General features: G+C 40.6%; 1 protein-coding gene across 1 annotated transcript in view; it reads right to left on the minus strand.

Annotated features, from left to right (window-relative positions):
- RELN (reelin) overlaps window positions 1–20,554 on the minus strand; it is a 262,132-nt gene that overhangs the window by 149,866 nt on the left and 91,712 nt on the right. The window contains exons 4-6 of the mRNA XM_054399823.1: window positions 12,341–12,411; window positions 4,003–4,035; window positions 2,325–2,403 (exon numbers count right to left, since the gene is read on the minus strand). Of these exons, the coding sequence (XP_054255798.1) occupies window positions 2,325–2,403; window positions 4,003–4,035; window positions 12,341–12,411 (183 nt within the window). The remainder of the gene's footprint in view (window positions 1–2,324; window positions 2,404–4,002; window positions 4,036–12,340; window positions 12,412–20,554) is intronic.

Below are 20,554 nucleotides of genomic sequence, written 5' to 3' on the forward strand. Positions count from 1 at the left end.
GAAAACCCCGTGACAACTCATTACACTTTTACTTGCACTTTGCTTTTATCAAGTCTTGCTGAAGATGTTCGCTTCCTGCTGTTATTACCGGAAAATCTATCTCAGGGTTGCCCTGGGTTTTGGAACATTCTCTCTTACGACACTTCTCTGCACTGACCCACCAATCAAGGTGGGTCAAGGTTATTCCAAATCCAAATCTTGGGGACAAAAGGAGCAGGAGACTGGGGGCTCTTTTAGTCTGAAATGTCTCTGTTGAGGCTTCTATAAAGCAAGGATGAATTTAAAGATAAGAGAGTAATGGATAAATAAATTACAGAGGCTCCCAACAGACAGGCCTTCTGTGAGTTATGAGACATCTGCAGGGAAATAATGCCTCCTCTCATTTCTTTCCACTCAAGTCCATTTAACACACTGCTGCTAAAGCTATCTACCTTGGCAGCTATTCTGTAACCCATTAAGAGTCCTTGATCTATTCATTCTCATGAAGAAAGAAGGGGTTTTGTATTATAGCATTCCAGGTCCTTAATGCATCTGTCCAGAAAAACTTTTAAAGAGATGATACAAAGGGAACAAAAGAAGGAAAAATAGGCACATATTTAAAAGTATTACAATGTATATGCAAAAGAAAAATACCCATAAAAATCCAAAAACCACAATCTTTTTACATAGGACAAGAATCCGTGAAAGAGCTGCACAGATGGAAAACTGTGACAGGCCTTAATAAAAGGGAAATGAAGTCAGATTTCACAGAACATATGTATTCCTGACTAACAAATGCAGGTAGCTGCTAAAATGCCCATCAGAAATGTGTGCAAGCAAGATAAACTAACTCAGTAACATTTTTCTGTCTGTATGAATTAAATAAATTATATTTATGAAACAAAACTGAGGGGATAAAGAAGTCAGTAATAACTTCATATTGAAAAAAGAGACTCCAACCTTCACAACTTCATGTCAAGAGTGATAGATGTGTTTATCTGGGTATAGCATGACCAGTGGATGTATTCTCTGTACAGAACAGAATCACTTTTGAACTCTGAGAGATCTCTAACTTCCTCCTTTGTGACGTGTTTACATAGATCATATGAAATGCTACTCTATCACTGTGATTGGTGTGGTGGGAAAAATTATTTAAGACTGAGAGGTCTGGCTAAGTGTTATCTTTGCTAAAAGAACATTCCTTTTCACTACAAAATAAAAGTCTGTGATTGTGTCCAACTCTGCATTTCTGAGCTAAGATAACTCCAGCTGTGCCACTCCTATAGGCTCTGCCAACTCCATACTGCCCTGGCCGTCTCCATACTGCCCTGTCATACACTGATGGGGTCCTGAAAACCGTGGCACAGACTTATGGAGTCTATCCCTCCCATGTATGGATACTTGGCTTAACTAACATTGAAAATATTGGTTTTCCTCTCCCCTTTCCTTGGGCCTCTGCAATCACTTGGAAGAGAACAGGGGAACAGAGTGGGAGATGCTGTTGACTATCTACTACTAGTTAATAATGCTTCTGCCTGACTAGCCCTAAGTTGCACTTGCCTTATTACGCATGTGGAGTTCCAAGACTCTCCAAGAGCATCTACTGGTTAAAAAAAGATAACAACCTGTGCTTGTTGTTTTAGATGCAGACTGAAATACAAATGAAACTGCTCAGGAATCCTAACTGACAAAAACAACTCAGCAACTGGGAGTTGCTGCATAGAGCTGGGAAAGGAAGAGTTTTCCTTCCTATGCAGCATAAAAGTTTTGAAAAAGTTAAAAAGTTTTCCTTCTACAAAAAAGAAAAAAAAAAAAAGATCAACCTTAAATATTTCCAGCAGCTGAAAATTAAATGGAGGTATTTAATTCCAGTTATTTTTTAAAAAATATTTTCAGTGGTTTGGAAACATTTGATTTCAGCTGAGGAGTTCTTACTCCGGCTCACCAAAGAGAGCTGCTACATGAACATGCAATGGGGAAAAAAAAGTTTACTTACTGAAATTCATCAGCTTTTCCATTAAAATCTATGATTTCAAGAAATCAAACTCTTCATACTAAAACATTCACTGAGCTCAAGCTCTACTCCTTCTTTCTATTTTTGGATTAACTCAAAATTTGAAGTCAATGAGAAGTTTTCACTCACTTCAATGGGCTTAGCATTTATCAGTCACTCATCAGTTAATGAACTAATATATTTAGGTCTCAGTGGAACAAAGACACACCCAAGCTTACAGCAATGTGAGCTGAGGTATCTAGGAATAAATGTTATACAAATACTTCACTACAATAAGCATAAAGTTTTAATTTGCTCAAGTGCACGTAAAGGAAAGAAGTCTGAAACTCACCACATGGCAGGATTCAGTTCTTGCTGATGGTAAGAGTCAAAGTCATCCCGTAGGATAATGCTGTCACTGTGCATTTCAGCTACAAAGGAAAGAAGCACTATATGAAAAAAATCCAGTGTAACCATCCAGTGCAGTCCAAGTGTTGCCTTACCTAAAGTAATGTATGGTAAAATGAGAAAACCAGAGGTTTTACATATGCTAGTTACAAAAGCAGCATTTTCTCCATTACAGGGTTTGGGTTTTTTCTTACTCTGGATCACAGTACCACATAAAATTATGAAGAGTCCCAGCCTATCACCAGTGTGAGGGCTATGGAAGGGTGCAGTCGTCAAGTACATGCTAAGTGTTTGAAGAACTTCTGCTCCACATTTTTGTTTGTTCTGAACATGTTTGTTCTTCTGGATCCAGAGTTTGGAAACATTGTACTGACGACATGTCCTGGTGAGTGTACTACACCTCTCATAGTTGAGAGGTTCATTCTGATAACTTCTCAGCAAAAATCCAGGGGCTCATTGTAATTTCTCTGATTCTATTAGGGGAGCTGGCAGTAAAGGTCAGTTCATTTATGAAATATAAACTGTGAGTTATGTTACACAAATGTTTCTAACCACCAGGCTGCAAGCATTGGATTCCAATTTTGCCCCTAGATTTACATATGTAAATTTTATGTATGATGAACAAAAAACCCGAATCGGAAGCTTTGGCACCTATATTAGGGAGAACCTTCTCTACAAATACTTCTGTTAAATCAATGAACTGCCACTTGCTATTCAAACTGAAAAAGCATGACAGAATCTGGCTTGCACTAATCAAAGTGTAACACATGGCTTGGTAGGTGCAGGGCTGGAGCCCTGGAGAGGGTGGGTGTCCTGCTTGGAAAGCAGGAGATGCAATGCCCTGCTTCTGGGTGCACCTTGGAGTTGCACTGGAACAAAATCTTCCTCCCAGCAACTCAGTACTGCTGTGACTGTTCTGTCCCACACTGCGGCTTACACATCATTGAATCATAGAATGGTTTGGGTTGGAAGGAACCTTAAAGATCACCTAGTTCCAACCACCCTGCCGTAGGCAAGGAAACCTTCCACTTAGACCAGGTTGCTCAAAGTCCCATCCAGCCTGACCTGTAACAGTTCCAGGTATGAAGCATGCAAAATTTCTCTGGGAAACCTGTTCCAGTCTCTCACCACTCTTATAGTGAAGAACTTCTTTCTTACATCTAATATAAATCTACCTTTTCTAAGTTTAAAGCAAATAACCCTTGTCCTGCCCCTACAGGCCCTTGTAACAGATCCTTTTCCAGCTTTCCTATAGGTCCCCTTTCAGTACTGGAAGACAGCTGTGTGATCTTTTCCAGGCTGAACAGCCCCAGCTCTCTCAACTTGCCTTCACAGAAGAGGTGCTCAAGCCCTGGTTTTCATGCAAATAGATGCACTGACACATAGCTAAGAAGATGGGCTCTGCTGTATGATATACACTGCAAGGGCTCAAAGGCAATAAATACACAGCAATAAAAAATCACAATGAAAAAAACCTAACCAGAATTAGGCATAATTCAATCATTTTATATGAGTTTTATTTTTATTCAAATTCCCCAGAGCTGGTTTCACATGACCTTATCCACAGTTTATTGTAAATTGGTGATTCTGAGTTTTAGTAATAAGAATGACAAACCACCTACCTAGGTGAGGGTGTAAAGGAGCTTCTGTTGGGGCTGTGGAAAACAAAGACACAATGCATGAATATCTTCTATGATCAGGGATTAATTGCAGCATTAAAATATTGATTCAGGATAAAACAAATTGTACAGTACATGTTCTCTAAGTTGGCTATCCCACAAAGTTGCAAACAACATTTTAGAAAAGAAAAAATAAGTATTCACTAATTAAGTATTAATAAGAAATTAAATACAACAAATGTGGTACAACAAGGAAAGACAGATCACTTCTAGTCCAGGATGACGGGGTATTCTTAGCAATAATTTGGATTAAGATTCAGCAGTTCAGTGACTGAGGAAGAGAGGAGGAATTAGGCTGAACAAAAGAAACAAACCCGGCAAGGCAAAAAAGCCACATTTGGACCATTTCCACTGCACTAGAAAACACTTCACAACACTGTCATTGTGAAATGACAACATTTTAAGTAGTTTTCTTCTAACAGTTTGCAACAGGAGTCTCGTACAAAACCAGATTGTATCTGAATGGACACAGCTACATAAAAAATATGGGGAGGTCTAGAAAGTGGCTACACAGTGCTATATACTCCCTGGTAGCTACTACATCCATAGCTTCGTGTAGTCTTAAATCAAAGTAAGTTACAGCTCTTTCCTGAAGGCAAAGACTGCATATGAGCAAGCTCCTGAGGAGCAGCTGCCCCTTTCACTTCTCAGTACCTCACCCATGCAGCTATATAGCTACCAAAGCTGTACTTTGGTAAATAGAACACCAAAAAAGAATTTCTGAAGGCAGAATTCTTTCGATGGTTCTGTGTTCCTTGTTGGGCATTGACCTAAATTGTATCAGTACTCCTGATCTCTTCAGCATATTTGCAAAAATTTCCTGAAGTACTGCAATTCCTGTCATAACATCTGGGTTTGCATCGAGGCGTGACATTCTGTAATGAAATTGCAACATTTCATGGGGAATTTAGTGATTAAGAAGATGAAGCAAGGAACAACTGAAGTATCTGCAGACCAGAAAAGGATGGTAAGCAGTCTGGATTTAGCTTAGACAGAAATCTTTGATTTAACTGACTTAAGACTTGGAAGACCAATAGATTTTTCCTTCACCCAGTAGCCTTACGTTTTTATATTTTTATACACGATACTGAAAACAGCCACAGAACCACTGAAAGCCTTACTTAAGTGAAAAGGAAAGGCATTCTTAAGAGTCTGAGTCTGAACAGAAACCACAGACATGCAGAAAAATTGTCAGTTTTTCTTTATGCAGCTAACTCACGCATCCATGCCATCTAGTCTTCCCCAGCAGAAATGTCAGTAATGACTCCAGCAGTGGCCAACACCTCTCACCATGATGGTAGAAAGTCTGGAGTGATACCACTCCAAGTGCATTTGTCCCTTGCCATCCCAGGCACTGTTCTCCATGGAGGCCTGTATACATTTCTCTAGAGAACTTTTTAAAACTATCTGCTCAGAAGAGATGGATTAAGATGGATTAATGGAAGTATTTCCCAGACCGAGCAATGCAATGTTCTGGATTTTGCCTGTAAGAAAAGAACCACTTTATGGCAAAATATTTGAAACACTCAGGATGCTGTAAGTGTTTAAGCTGAAAACAAGACCTCTGTCTCTCATGTTCTGTGTATTACCCTTTTTCATCAGCTCCACTAAGGGATGATCCACTGCAAATACCAGTGTGGGTGAGAGTCATCAATGAAGGGGACGGTCACATCAGACCACATCTCAGGCAGATTCATCAGTTGACCTAGTAAATTAATTCAATTAACCTTTGAGCTAATTGAAAGAGGCTTAACTGAAAGAGACCCTCCTCTCCAATGAGAGCAGCTCAGACCTCACAATGAAAAAGTAGACTGTCATTCATCCCAGGGCACTTGTCACAGTCCCTTGGAAGGGGGTCTCTGTAGAAGGCAGCCCACCCCAGGATACATACAGTCACTAAGGATGCCTTCTGAAGTCAGCATTCAGCCACAAAGCACAGGAAAGCACAAACTCAGAACCTTTGAATTTGCAAACTCCTTTGACTTGGTCACTTGCTTTTACTATGACAATCTGTCTACACGATTAAAGAATATAAACTTGAGATCTGAGCCCTTCCTGTATCTGCATGGTATATTGTGAAATAAAACTGCTTCCCAATAGGCTGAACTGAAGGAAATTGTGCAGATGAACACTAATGCTACTGATCACTCACTAAAAACTAAACGTGAAGTTAATCAAACATTTAAAATTGGGCCAAAAGTTGTCCTTACAAAGACTATACATTGAACAAGGATTACATTTCTGAAATCTTTACAGGATCTGAGAAACTTGAGAATTTTTGCCTCAGGTATTCTTTTATATGATTTGTAATTCAAATTCCAGAGCTGAATATGACAAAAGCTCATGAAAGTAACATTTCATGAATGACAGACTTAGACTTTAATTTCCCTGTCAATAATTTCTATATTACATTTTATACTACATTGCAAAACAGCACTGTGTTTATCTTCAGGTGTTGTAAAGTCCCCAAAATAATAGAAATTCAGAACATTACATAAAAACTACTACAATTGATTTAGAATATTTTCAGATCTGCCTTTCACATGAGTTTAGATAACTACCTACTTTAAAACAATACAGATTGTATAGTAGACTATAATGTGGTTGAAGTCAAAAGGAGTTTTTTGGGCACAAGGTTGGGTGGATTTGAATCTAGAGTTAGTATTTGTGTGGCTCCAAAATGCATCTGAGCTTGAATAAGAATGTAAAGCAAAAGAATTTATTGTTTGATTTTTAGTTAGAATTCTGGGTATATGCAGAGCTTTACAAGAGATTAATTGTGCTAAGCAAAGAATGAAAATGGAGCACAGAGTTCACATTCTAGGAGACATGAGCAAATACCATATGAGAAAATGCAAGGAAATGGAAGATGCTTGCTGTGTAAGACAAGGCAATGCCTTTGGTAACAAAAAGCACAGAAGAAAGTACACAGCACAAAGTGATTCATAGGAAGAAAGGACATAGTCAGACTGGAAGCATAAGAATCTCGAGAAAAGTAAAGGAATTTAAAAGCCAGTGGGGTCATTGTGGGGCTCTGTGTCAATAGGCTGGGTGAGAACGAAGGCATCTTTTGGAGTAAAAGGTTAAAATGTTCTGAGAATGAAGTAAGGCCACTGAAAGGTTAAGTCAATAGAAAAATATGCCCTGTTTTGGTTAAACTGGAAGGGAGGAAAATATGAGAGGTCGGAAGCAAATGACATTTTCAGACAGAGGAGCTGGAATATGAGGGGCAAAAAAAGATGTGTGATGGTCCTGATGTCAGTGGGAAAAAAACCCAAACCAAAATTATGAAACGGTAATGGTTAACCATTAAGCAAACCCAGCATCTAATTCAGCTAGCTTAATGCAAATTAAAGGCATGGTTCCATCAGCATCAGTTGGCACTATTGACACCCATATTCCACAGATCAGTGGGGTCAAGCCTCACTACAGGGACAGGCAAAGGATACAAAGATATTCTTAAAACTCATTGGAAAACAGACTCTTGGGTTTGTTTTGGTTTTTTTCCCCCCAATTTTCCTCAGAACTCTGAGCATTTTCAAAAATACAAAGGAAAAGTGAATTACAGAAACACAAATGCTCCGCTGCTCCCACAGAAACACTGTTCTCAGAGTTCAACAGCTAGCAGCCATTTGCTGTTGCTCATCAATTCATCAGGAGATGTGGAGAAAGGTATATTCTATCTTTCAGATTATGAAAAGTCTGTTCCCCTTGTCATCAGCAGCCTGATGAAGATGAAAAAGGGAAACTAATGCTTTTATTTAGACATCTGCCAATATTTTCTCTCTACTGGTAAACAAAGTTGCTATTGAATGATAAAGGCTGAATATCCCCTCAGAGAGAGTCACTGTGTTGCCGAGGGTTGCATTATTCTTGCTGACACACCAGCCAAGGAACAATACCTCAGGTCTAAAACTCCAATTCCTGTTCTGTAAAATACTGCCCTGGTCAAGCCTGAGAACCTGCAATTCATTCTGAATTTGTTTTTCACAGTGTTCTTATCTTTTACAAGGTACAAAACATGTCTAAAAGTTCTTTCACAAACATTCAGGCAAAAGCTATCAAGTAAGAGAGTCTGGGCCAGTTCTCAGGATTTATTTTGCTATGGAGACATCTGTCAGACTGTAGAGGGATTTCTTAAGAAAGGAACCTAAATCCTGTCTTTTGTGGAGTACAAAATTGGAGTACAAAATTGTACAAAATTCCGGGAACTATGCTGATCAGAATGATTTTGCCCAAAGAGGGAACAACATCCTTCACCTTTCCAATCTTTTGGTTTTACATTTCTGAGATTCTCCTCTGGTCAGTCAGAATTAAATCAGAAGTCTCCCAGTATGGTCCTTATTCCAAAAAGCAATGCTTCTGGTCTGGAGTTGTATAGTGCACAGGGAAATTGGCCTCCTTTGTGCTTTCTCATACTTCTTGCTGTGGAAAAGGTAGGCAGGGTCGCCTGACATGAGTGCCAGCTGCACCCAGCCCTGCACCATGTGCTGTTCCTCCCAGCAGCATTGCCGTTTTCACAGACCTAAATTCTTCTGAATTCCACAGTGCAATGCAGCAGGTCTGATGTTTTGCCAACTCCGTTTTAATTATGCTACTGGTTTTGTTTGCATGTTGTATGCATGATTTTTGTTCTAGTGAAGCCAGCATGAATCAATCTGCACAATAATGCTTACGTTATTTTCAGTTTATTTTGTTATTAGATTAAAAAGTTAAAGATATTGTTAATGAAAGATTTTACTAATGACAACAATATCATTGATCATTAACATCCTTATTTGTCCCCAGAAGTATTTATAAGGCATCAATCTGTTCTGGGTTGGCTTATGCACTTTGTTCTCTTGGCTGCTTGTGATGGATTAACTCTTTTGTCTTGTAATTTTTATGCCTCCTTTCTTCTATATCCAATAAAATTCTTATAAACCTTAAAGCTTACATCAGTTCTCAAAGATCTCTCTAGCTTCCTAAAATATTTATTATATGCTGAATACACATCTTTTCAAGTGATTATTTTGCTTTCTTGAGCGTCTTTCCCTATGGCATCATTCTTTATTCCATTTACATTATACATAGGGCTGCTTGTTTGTCATTGCCATCCCTTAACACCACCCTTTATCATCCTCTAATTCTCTTCAAAATAAGAACTACACTTTTCTTTCATTACACAAATCCCATTAGCTCTGTCAGGATTTACTAATGCACATCTGACAGTGGACAGCCATAGTGAACATGATTTCTGAGATTCCATGCTACTTTCCCATCTTCTTGTATATCCTTTGTCCTGGTTGTTATGAAGTCTGACATCACCTCCAGTGAACACACTTGTTAAAAAGATATCTTGTTATAAATCTATGAAATAGGCTGTGGTTTTATTTACTTTACTTAGTATGTCACATCATTCACTACAGCATTTCAGCACAGCAATGTTTAGGGCCAGAAACAGACCATAAAACCTCATTTATGTGAATCTACCTTGCTGTTGTGCATCTATCTTAATATGATATTTGCATCTAAATAAATTCATTAATTCTTTTCTGAAGGAATCCTTTGTTTATGTTAATAGCATTGATGAAACTGTGACTGTCTTCATGGAATAAAAGCAGCAAGGCTTGCTTCAAAGAGAACATCTTCTTTTTGAACAGGAAAATGAATCCCAACAGTATAAGAATTAGAACAATGCTGTTAAGGGGGACCACGGCAATGCACATTATCTGACGAAGAAATAAGAACAGATGGACAGAGGGGAGCCTGATGCTGGAATGGATAACAGGAGGAAGTGCAACGGGTAGTAGAGTGGTTGACTGAGTCAAGAAAACTGGCTGAGCTAAGAAACTAAGCCTTGGTGAGGATAAAAATGTGGGAGAAGGATCGAGAGAGCCTCCAAGAAGCTCACACACCTGTGTTGCAGGGAAATTTGATTACAGGGCTGTCACACACTGTTAGCTGAACATAGAAGAGTACCTCTGGGTGATGCCTGGCTAAAACTGATCTATTTTTGAAGTAACCAAAATGACATCACATGTTTTGGAGAAGACAAATTAATAAAGTCTCTGAAGTGACTGTGTAAAAAGCAAAGAACTGGTGTGAAAATCATGGGGAACACAAAAGTTATGAGGATGCAGGAGACTATGACACAATGGGGAAGAGTGAGGCCCTTTCAGGGAAGTGGTGCAGGATGTGGCTGTCAGTGGCTGAGCAGGAGCAGAAGGCAAAAGGACTGTCACAGCTGAGCAGCCAGTGAAAACCCAAGGTTGGTACATCAGCATCTTTTATTCTCTACACACAAGTGATGCGCAAATCCCATTTTCACCTTGTTCTGCAGTTCCTCATGTCCCTCAGGGACAGCATGCAGTGCCATAACAACTTGCTGTTCTAACCAACATAAGTATTTCTAAAATGTTGATTTGAGGTTAGGTTATGCTCTAAAACTAGAGAAATGTAAAGAAGGGAAGGGTGAAAGAATTCCTATTTCTGCTGTTGGCTCTCCTGCTAAGATCTCCTGGTAGAAGGTATCTGAAGAAAGAACTATCAAAGCTTATATAGATGGATTTCTACTCTCTAGACTCTTTTCTTCAAGTAGGGAGAAGTCTTGCTGCTTTGCTCATATTCTCCTTGATCATCCTTCCAGTTCTGAGACTGACAGTTGTGTATTTCCTTCCAGTTTACTTGCACATAGCTTTCAAAGTGCCAGCACTCTAGCTTCCTCTCACCCTACCACCAACACGTCTTCCTTCTTCCCTTACCTGTTCTGGCCTCCACAAGCTGCTTTTGGCTGTGGTGCACTCATTCATCCCTGCTTTGGAGGATTTAATCTGTTCATGAGGCTTTACATCATTTTATGCTGATGACTCTGCATATTAATTCTTCCACTCATGACTTGTGTCGATCTAGCAAGCAGCCTGTGTGAAATATCCTCACCATTCTTCTTAGGACATCTCAAATAGTGATCCTGACAACACTTCTATTCCCAAATTCCCTTTTATTAATCACCAAAACACTGCTCTTACACACCCACATTATATAGGTATAACTTATATCCTGTTCTGAATACTAAATATATGTTGGTAGCCTATCCAGGTATTTTTTTTTTCCCTGCACACAGTAAAAATATCCATACATGCCTGTCCCAAACACCTTTCATCCAGACTGGGCTAACACTCCCTTCCTACTCCAGAACCTGGGTTATATGTTTTTAATTTATTGAAAGCAGAACTAACTTTCTGGCTTGTCAGTGTACATCTTCAGTAACGTCTCTGAATCCCCTTTCCTACTTCCCATTGGAATATTAAAATACTGAAAACTCAAATACTGAAACTGAAAATGAAAATACTTTCCCTTCCTTATCACAGAGGTACTATTCTTACCTTACATAACTCAACATATGTTCCTGACATAATGTTCACTATCTTGTTGCAAAAGCCATTGTAGAGGTACTCCCAAAATCACAAGAAAAATCCCCTAGAGCTCTAATGCCCCCAATGTATTTTGTGTGATTTTCTCTTGTTTCTTAATATGGCAACACACTTCTAATTGAAATACTTGTTTTAGACCACTAGACCCATGTTCCACTGTCTTTTTTTAACAGAGAAATGTTGGTGGAATTTTGTGGAGAAAACAATCAGCAGAGAAATACCTTTCTCTCTGTGCACCAAAAATGATAGATAGCTCTTCTGCTTCTGACTGCTTTAATGAATCAGGTTCAAAGCAGTGTACTGTTAGCAGATAACACCTGACAACAAGACATTTAGCTTTAGGTATTCATTAAAAAGATATGTATGATAAGCTGCACAAACAATTAGATTCTCAAAGTTCATGTAAGTCAAACATTTTGTTTAGCTACAAAAATGATCAAATGTTATAAGTGACAGGCAAAAATCTGATGGCCTCTTTCACAAAATGTGAAAGCAGGTTCTTCACAAAGATGTGTCTGAGCTGGATAGCAAACAAAGCTTTTGCTGCAGGCATACTGCATTTTTTTTCTTATACTTAACACAGTGAGAGTTAAAAGTCAGCTTATGGTTTTGACAAAACAAAAACATTGGTTGTTAAAGGCTGATTTCAGGTGAGTAACTCAGTAGGATTTACTTTAACTTTGTACATTCCCCAATGTTCAGCAGAGAGGAGAGAGAATAAATGGGAAGTATGAAGCCAAAGAAAGTATCAGTTTTAAGAATATAAATGAGATCCTGATATCAACTTTTCCACAAAATAGCTTCCATGATAAGCAGCACTGACATGAGTACAATGGAAAACTACATTTTAATAAGATGGTGGCTCTTACCTCCCTGTTCACACAGCTGTTGTGCTAAGGCATCCTTGAATATAACTTGGCCCCTATGAGTAGCTGTAGCCCTGTAAACATAAAAAAGACAACAATAAATAATGTAGCATATTTATATATGTATATGCATGTCTATATGCATGACTAACCAAATCACAAGTCCCATTCTGCTTCCTTCCTGTGTTCTTCTTTCTGCACTCTTAAATTCACAGAATAATTTGTAGGACTTTGTCAGTGCATAACAAGAAGAAAAATTCCTAAAGTAAAATAGTTTAGTTGGTAACAAAAATGACTGGCACAGGCATTCAATGAAGGACATGAGTAAGCACCTCTCCCATTGCTGAAGACAAGAAACGGATGCAGAGATGCTGCCCTGTGAACAGTAATAGTCACCCGATCCAACAGGCAACACCAAATGGTTGCACCATTACACACTATTGACAGACATGTGGAGTCTGAATATGTGTCCAGAAACCCTCTCTAGAAGCAAACAGAGAGACAAGCAAGCTCTGTCTCTGTCAAATGTCTCCCAAAAAAGTAAGACCCTACAGCATTTCTTGGTACACTGCACTGGGGTTTGCTGACAACTAAATTGTTCTTTCTATTAATTTCCCTCATTGTCCAGACAAGCAAAATTGGACTTTCTCCTTTTATTAAAAATAAAAAAAAAAAAAAATCATAATTCTTTCTCTTTTTTCCCCCCCTCAAGGTAAGAAGCCCAGTACCTGCACATTGCCTGTCATCTAGCAATTCACTCTGTGAACAATATTCTGTTTTCTTGGTCTCCTCTGGTCTCAGTCTGTCTCCATCTTTGATGAACTGGTATTCTTATAGCTGTATACAGTTTCTATACTTCAGTTCTCACCAGTTTCATCCAAAAAGCAATTGCTTCCTATCCATGACCCACAGCTAACAGACCAGCTCACGTACCATAGAGAAATGTTTGTCATTTTGTTTTCTCATAGTCATCTAGAAATACAATGCAACTTGATTGTTTTTCTCATACAGAACTGCCCTGGCTAACAGTGCTAGCCATTCTTTATTTCTACTTACTTGCTTCCTTCCTCTTTGGAAGGAAGAGCAGGGCTTTGGGTTCCTTGATAATGGCCCAATTGTAGTACATGGGAAAGGCTTATCTCACCCAGGGAAAAGGATTCTAGGACAAGAACTATCAGGACTCATTCACAGAGCTTTAAGCTAGAATCAGAGGGGGTTGTTGCTGGGTTTGCACCAGTGGGGTGATGTTCTAGTATTAACAAAGATCAAAAGGCCTCCCACTCCCTGCCTCCCCAAGGTAGAATTGGCATGCTCAGCTTGCTCTCTGAAATGCCTGTACACCAATGCATGCAGCATGGGGAACAAACAGGAGAAGTTAAAGATCTGTGTGTAGTCAAGGGGTTATGATTTGGTGACAATTACATAAACATGGTGAGACAGCTCCCATGACTGGTACTGGTCACAGATGGCCATGTACTTCTCAGGAAAGACAGGTCAACAGGACAAGGTGGTGGAGTTGCTCTTTACATGAGGGAACAACTAGAATGTATTGAGTTCTGTCCAGGGGTGGATGAGAGTTTGTGGGTGTGAATTAAGGGGCAGGCTGCACGACTGATACTGTTGTGGGTGTTTATTGCAGACCACCCGATCAGGACAAGGAAGCTGATGAAGCCTTCTACAGGCAGCTGACAGCAGCCTCACCATCACAGGCACGGGTTCTCACGAGGGATTTTAACTACCCAGATATTTGCTGGAAAGCCTTCTCAGCCAGCCACAGTCCAGAAGGTTCCTCCAGTGCGTTGGTGATGCTGGATGAGCCAACTAGGAGAGGAGTGCTGCTGGACCTGGTACTCACTAACAAGGAGAGTCTGGCTGAAGCAGTGAAGGTTGAGGGGCAGTCTTGGCTGTAGTGATAATGAGATGGAGTTCAGGATCTTGCATGGTAGGAGCAGAATACCAAGCAGGATCACAACCTTGGACTTAAGCAGGGCCAACTTTGGCCTTTTCAAGCATTTGCTAGGGAAAATCTCATGGGCAGGGTACTAGAAGGCAAAGGGGCCCATGATAGTTGGTTAATATTCAAGGACCACTTCGTCCAAGCTCAAGATCAGAGCATTCCAACAAGTAAGAAAGCAAGAAAGGGAGCCAGGATACCTGCATGGTTAAGTAGCGAAGTGCTGAGCAAACTCAAGTGGAAGAAGAGAATCTACAGGTCATGGAAGGAGGTGCTGGTCATGTGGGAGGACTATAAGAGAGTTGTCAGAGAATATAGGGAGGCAACTAGGAAAGCTAAGGCCTCCTTGGAATTCAACCTTGCAAAGGAGGTCATGGACAATAGAAAGAGGTTCTTCAAATACATTGCAGGCAAAACCAACCCTAGAGGCAATGTAGCCCCACTGCTGAATGAGGTGAGTGCCTTGGTGACAGAGGATACAAAGAAGGCAGAGTTACTAAATGCCTTCTTTGTCTCCATCTATACTGCTGGAGGCTGTCTTCAGGAGCCCTAGACCCCTGAGGCTCCAAAGGAAGACATGGCCAAGGAGGAGTTTTCCTTGGTTGATGAAAACTGGGTTAGGGAACAGTTAAGTCATCTGGACATCCATAAATCCATGTGTCCTGATGGCATGAACCTGTGGGTGCTGAGGGAGCTGGTGGAGTTCATTGCCAGACCACTCTCCAAGTCTGCAGTAAGTCATGGCAGACAGGAGAGGTGCCTGAGGACTGGAGGAAGGCAAACATCACACTCCAATCTTCAAAAAGGGCAAGAAGGAGGACCCAGGTAACCACAAAGCAGCCAGCCTCACCTCCATCCCTGGAAAGGTAATAGAACAACTTATTCTCAGCGCTGTCTTTAGGCATATCAAGGACAAGAGGCTCCTAATGGAGCAGTCAACATGGTTTTACCAAGGGGAAGGCATGTTTGACCAACCTGATAAGCTTTTATGAGGATATAACCAGGTGGATAGGCGATGGTAGAGAAGTGGATGTGGTTTATACTGATTTCAGGAAAGCATTTGACACTGTCTCCCACAGCATCCTTGCAGCTAAACGGAGGAAGTTTGGTCTGGATGATCAGGTAGTAAGGTGGATTGTGAACTGGTTATCCTGGATATCATCCAGGATGCACACAATAGCAACCACAAAGTTCCTTTATGAGGCAGCTGGGTGCAGACTTGGAACACAGACCACATGCAGAGTGGAGCTCGAGTACGTGTCTGAATGCAAACAAACATCAACTGACACCAGTAACACCAAACTGTGTCCTGTTTGCTGCATCTCTGCATGTGTGTGAGAAAAACGGGATCCTGGGAGAGAGCCAGCAGCCAGCTGAATGGTCTGAATCTCTCTGTGTCTATCATCCCTTGCTTGATAATACAGAGTAGGAGCCAATTCTTGCTGCTCCATAGCAGGAGTGAGCTGCACCCTGAGGACAGCAGCACTGTGCAGTGAGGGCACAGCTTCTGACATCACATGTTCACATCAGCTTAAGTTTTGCAGTGGGCCTATGCATAAGTTTTGCACTGACCAGGGTAGCTTCAGAGAATTATTAAAGGATGTCACTGATGACAGTTTATCAGCATCACCTGCTTGATTTTCTCTGCATTTATTTTTTATTCACAGAGCAAAAGACAATAATGCAGTCCAATTCTGCGTGAATGAAGCTGCTTTTAGGAAAAAGTGCAAAATGGGAAGTTCCTGCATGGAATTTTCTTTGCTGGTGATGTTATAAAATCATAGAACTGTTTCAGTTGAAAAAGACTTTTAAGATCATCCAGTCCAACTGCCAACCCCACTCCACCATTACACCATGTCCCAAAGTGCTGTGACCCCACATTTTTTTTAAAAACACCTCTAGGAACACATACTCCACCTCCATGGGCAGCCTGTTCCAATGCCTGACCAGCTGTTCACTAAAGAAAGTTTTCGTAATATCCAATCTAAATCTCCCTGTTCTTACCTGGTAGATGAGAGTACTGGAATAGGATCGTGAATTCAAAGTTTTTTTCTCTTTTAAACTTGGGTGTAATTATATTCACACCCTATCCATTCCCATATTCACACTGAAGATTAAAAGCTACATAATATTTAGAGCACTTATATTAAAAATAATATTGGCAACACTTGAAAAAGACTCTATGACCAAAGAAAATTATTGTACTATCAATTATGAGGTTTGTTTTCACAGAATCACCGAACATTATGGGTTGTAAGAGACCTTGAAAGATCATCCAAGTCCAACCCCCCTGCCAGAGCAGGGCCACCTATACCAGATTACACAGGAACACATTCAGGTCGGTTTGGAGTGTCTCCAGAGAAGGAGACTCCACAACCTCTCTGAGCAGCCTGCTCCAGGGCGCCAGCACCCTCACAGTGAAAAAGTTTTTCCTTCTGTTCCTGTGGCACCTCCTCTGCTTCAGCTTGCCCCCATTGCCCCTTGTCCTGTCACTGGACATCACTGAGCAGAGCCTGGCTCCATCCTCCCGACACTGCCCTGCACAACTTTATCAACATTCACATATTTATAAACATTAATGAGGGGAAGATGGGAACTGAGGAGGATCTATCAGGACCTTCCAAAATTCCAGACTCATAACCATAAGTGTGGGAAGTGGGCTGGTTCTGGCCTAATGTATATCCAGCAACTGTTTTTTCTGCTGTTTTTCAGAAGTTTCTACGCTGTCTTTAATGTAATTAAATATTGCTCAGATGAAAGGTACTTACTAACAATTAATTGATGTTACTCCACACCAGTCTATCATCCAATCTGTCATTGTATGCTATTTCTTGCCAGATAAAGGGCAAGTGACTAATCAAGTCCAACCTGTCAGTCAACCAAAATGTAAGATCCATGCCCTGCATGTCCCTAGAGGTAATTCCCCGCTAGGAATTAATCTTTCCAAAGAGTTGAGAAATAAAAGAAAAATGGGAGGGAAGAGAAACATCCTGACATGCTAAAGTGAGAGCTTCAAAAGGAAAACAGCTTAGATGCAATAAGGTTCCCTTTATATAAACTTCACACTTTCATTAGCCTAGATGTATTTGTCTGCTTGGAGCTATGCAAGAGAGAAAGGAAAATGAGTTTTTAAAAGTAGCAAGAGGAGGTAAACTGCTGACAGAAGAAGAAAGAGGTCTGAACACAGGTGTCAAGGCTCACTGTCAGTTCAAGGCATTACTAACCCCATGCATCAATTACAGCAATTCTGTAAAGAATTTTTCTTCCTTAAAGCCCAACTACTCAAGTTGAAAATGGGTGCCAATAAAGACTTTCAGATTGTCTATCACTGAAAAGCAGAGAAAGAAATACAGCTTGCCGATTCTTTACTTGAACTACATATAGTCCCCATCACCTGTGAAATAGGACTTGAAGTGCAATCTTACTCAAGTGCCAACAAGCTTAAAAATACTTTGAGTGCAGCACTCCCAGCTTCTCTGAACATACCCTAAGAAACATCCCACTGTGTGATGAACTTTTGTTCCATGTTATTTGGGAGGAAAATCCAGAGTCACTTGCATACAGTCATGAACCTGTGGATAGAGAGATGTTCCTCCCTGCCTCCTGTTGATTAGATGCAGTATGCTGAGTCGTGTTTCCAGGAGCAGAGTACCTGTCCTTGGCCTTACCCTGAAACTGGCATCATTTGGTCATGTTGTGGAATTTACACACCTGGTGCTCAACTCTGTCCTTACAGGGGTGCTTGGAATCTGCCCTCTCCCTGATGAGGGGAAGCATCAGGACAAACTCATTTGTGATAATGCTGGGAAAAAAGACTCAGGTTTCCTACAGTGAAATACATCACCTCATGACAGAACTAAATAGGTTCTCAACATGACCAAGGAAAACAAGGTTATTTTTTTCCCCTCACTAGCCGAGTTTAAATCTGTGCCTGCTGCCAGCAGCTGCATTGCATATTTCTGCATGACAATTTGTGAATACTTCCCCTGGAGGAAATTCAGGATGATACCCACAACACCAGCTCCAGTGATATCAGTGACCAGCTATACGAAACTGAGATTGGTCTTCACAAGCCCCACAAAGCTCTTCCTCCAAATTATGTCACCACAGACTGCATTCCCTTTCTGCTGCTACAGGGAAGATGGTCAGTGCTGGATATCTTGCAAGCTTGAGCTGGAATGGAAAACAAAGCAATGCACACCCAGTAATTGCTGTGGTGATTGAATATGGAAGTATCTCATATTTCACACTGGAGTCACATATATTGATGTCTGGTTTAGCCTATGTCTGCCAGTTTGGCCGAAACCTTAAGTGACAATTTCTTCAAGAGTAATCAAGAGCAGTATATTAACCTCAACTGAGAGCTGATGTCGGTGTTGGGGCCAACAAGGAAAATACACAGAGTACTTGTGGCTGCTGATGCGGAATGTGCTTTAGTGGGAGGCTTCCAGCTACAGGTGAAAACAACATTAGGTTGTTTTTTCAGTTTCCACTTGATATGCAAGCATGGTCTAATTAAAGCAGCAGGAATGAGATCTGTGTGCATTTTTGACTCTGCCTTTTCCTCCCTGCCCCAGCTGTTTCTTCCCTGAGATGCTATAAAAAAAGTCATCTGTCCTGATCACATTCAGCCAATACTGCCAGGGAAATCTGGCAAATAAGATGTAATTACTGATGCAGACATACATTCAGGAGACTAATTAGCACACTTGCTTTAAAAGCCTTGATCAGAGGTGAAAGGTCTTCAGAGGAAAAGGATTAAAATGGCCATCAAAAGCTAGGGTATATGTTAGAGGGCAAAAGGTAACCACTTCATTTGTGGTGGATGTCCTGAACTAAGACTCTGCCTTCATATGCAGTAAATGCAAGAGAATCACAGAATCAACAAGGTAGGAAAAGACCTCAAGGATTATCAAAGTCCAACCTGTTACCCAAGACCTCATGACTACTAAACCATGTCACCAAGTGCCACGTCCAATCCCCTCTTGAACACCTCCAGAGATGGTGACCCCACCACCTCCCTGGGCAGCACGCTCCAACATCTAACAACTCTCTGCATGAAGAACTTTCTCCTCACCTCGAGTCTAAACCTCCCCTGGCACAGCTTGAGACTGTGTCCTCTTGTTCTGGTGCTGGTTGCCTGGGAGAAGAGACCAACCCCCTCCTGGCTACAACCTCCCTTCAGGTAGTTGTAGACAGCAATGAGGTCACCCCTGAGCCTCCTCTTCTCCAGGCTAAACAATCCCAGCTCCTTCAGCCTCTCCTTGTAGGGCTTATGTTCAAGGCCTTTCACCAGCCTCATTGCCCTTCTCTGGACACATTCAAGTATCTCAATGTCCTTCTTAAACTGAGGGGCCCAAAACTGGACACAGTACTCTAGAAACAAGAGCCACCTCACCCTTCCTCTTATCTGTAAAGTTTTATCTCTAGAGATCATGCATGTGAAGAAAGGGACCCAAAGGTCAGCCTAGGGTTGTGATGAGTATCTTAAAATTTTGTTTAAAAAAAATAAGAGACAAAAAGTGTAAGACAAATGTCAAAAGCCTTCTCAGCAAGAACGAGTAAACACCAAGAAAATAAATCAACGTCTCATTTTGCAAATGTTTTTGGTATTAAACCAACTGAAAAGATAATAGTAACTCTTTCAGTCTTGCTAGACCCAACTTGCATCCAGCTGGTCTTGTAGATCTTCTCTCACCCAGTGCACCTCTGCAAAACCTGTTTCTTAAAAGCTACAACTCTGACCACATTCCTCCCTCTTCTAATACATGCCACAGTCCATGCGCAGTCCTGTGTGTACTTATGCTTGACCCTGTGCTGGTCTGACTAGGGATTGATTCATGCAAACATTTAAGGTTTTCTTTAACCAAGATATGAATAAAACAAACATTCTCAAGTAGAAAACCAAAGGAGAATAGCATAGAATCACAGATCCATTCTCTGTAATACTGGCTAAGGTTACAGCACTGGATGCAGAAGGGTAGGCAGGAAGCTCTAGCTCCTACACTTTAAAATTTTTAAGAAATTTCTTTTGTAGTCCTAAAAAAACCCCAAACATTTGTTTCTTTGAAAACTCGAGTACAAAAGAGACACACACAACAGTACACATACATTAGGAAAGAGTCAAAAGCAAGAATTACCATTTGAAATTGTGTAGAAATATTTTCAGCCTCTTTTCCCTTGCATCTCAGAGAATAAAAATTTATATCTATATCTATATATATATACACACACATATATATTTAATTCTATCTATTTTATGT

This window comes from Indicator indicator, chromosome 3 (assembly GCF_027791375.1).
Source record: "Indicator indicator isolate 239-I01 chromosome 3, UM_Iind_1.1, whole genome shotgun sequence".
Lineage (NCBI taxonomy): Eukaryota > Metazoa > Chordata > Aves > Piciformes > Indicatoridae > Indicator > Indicator indicator.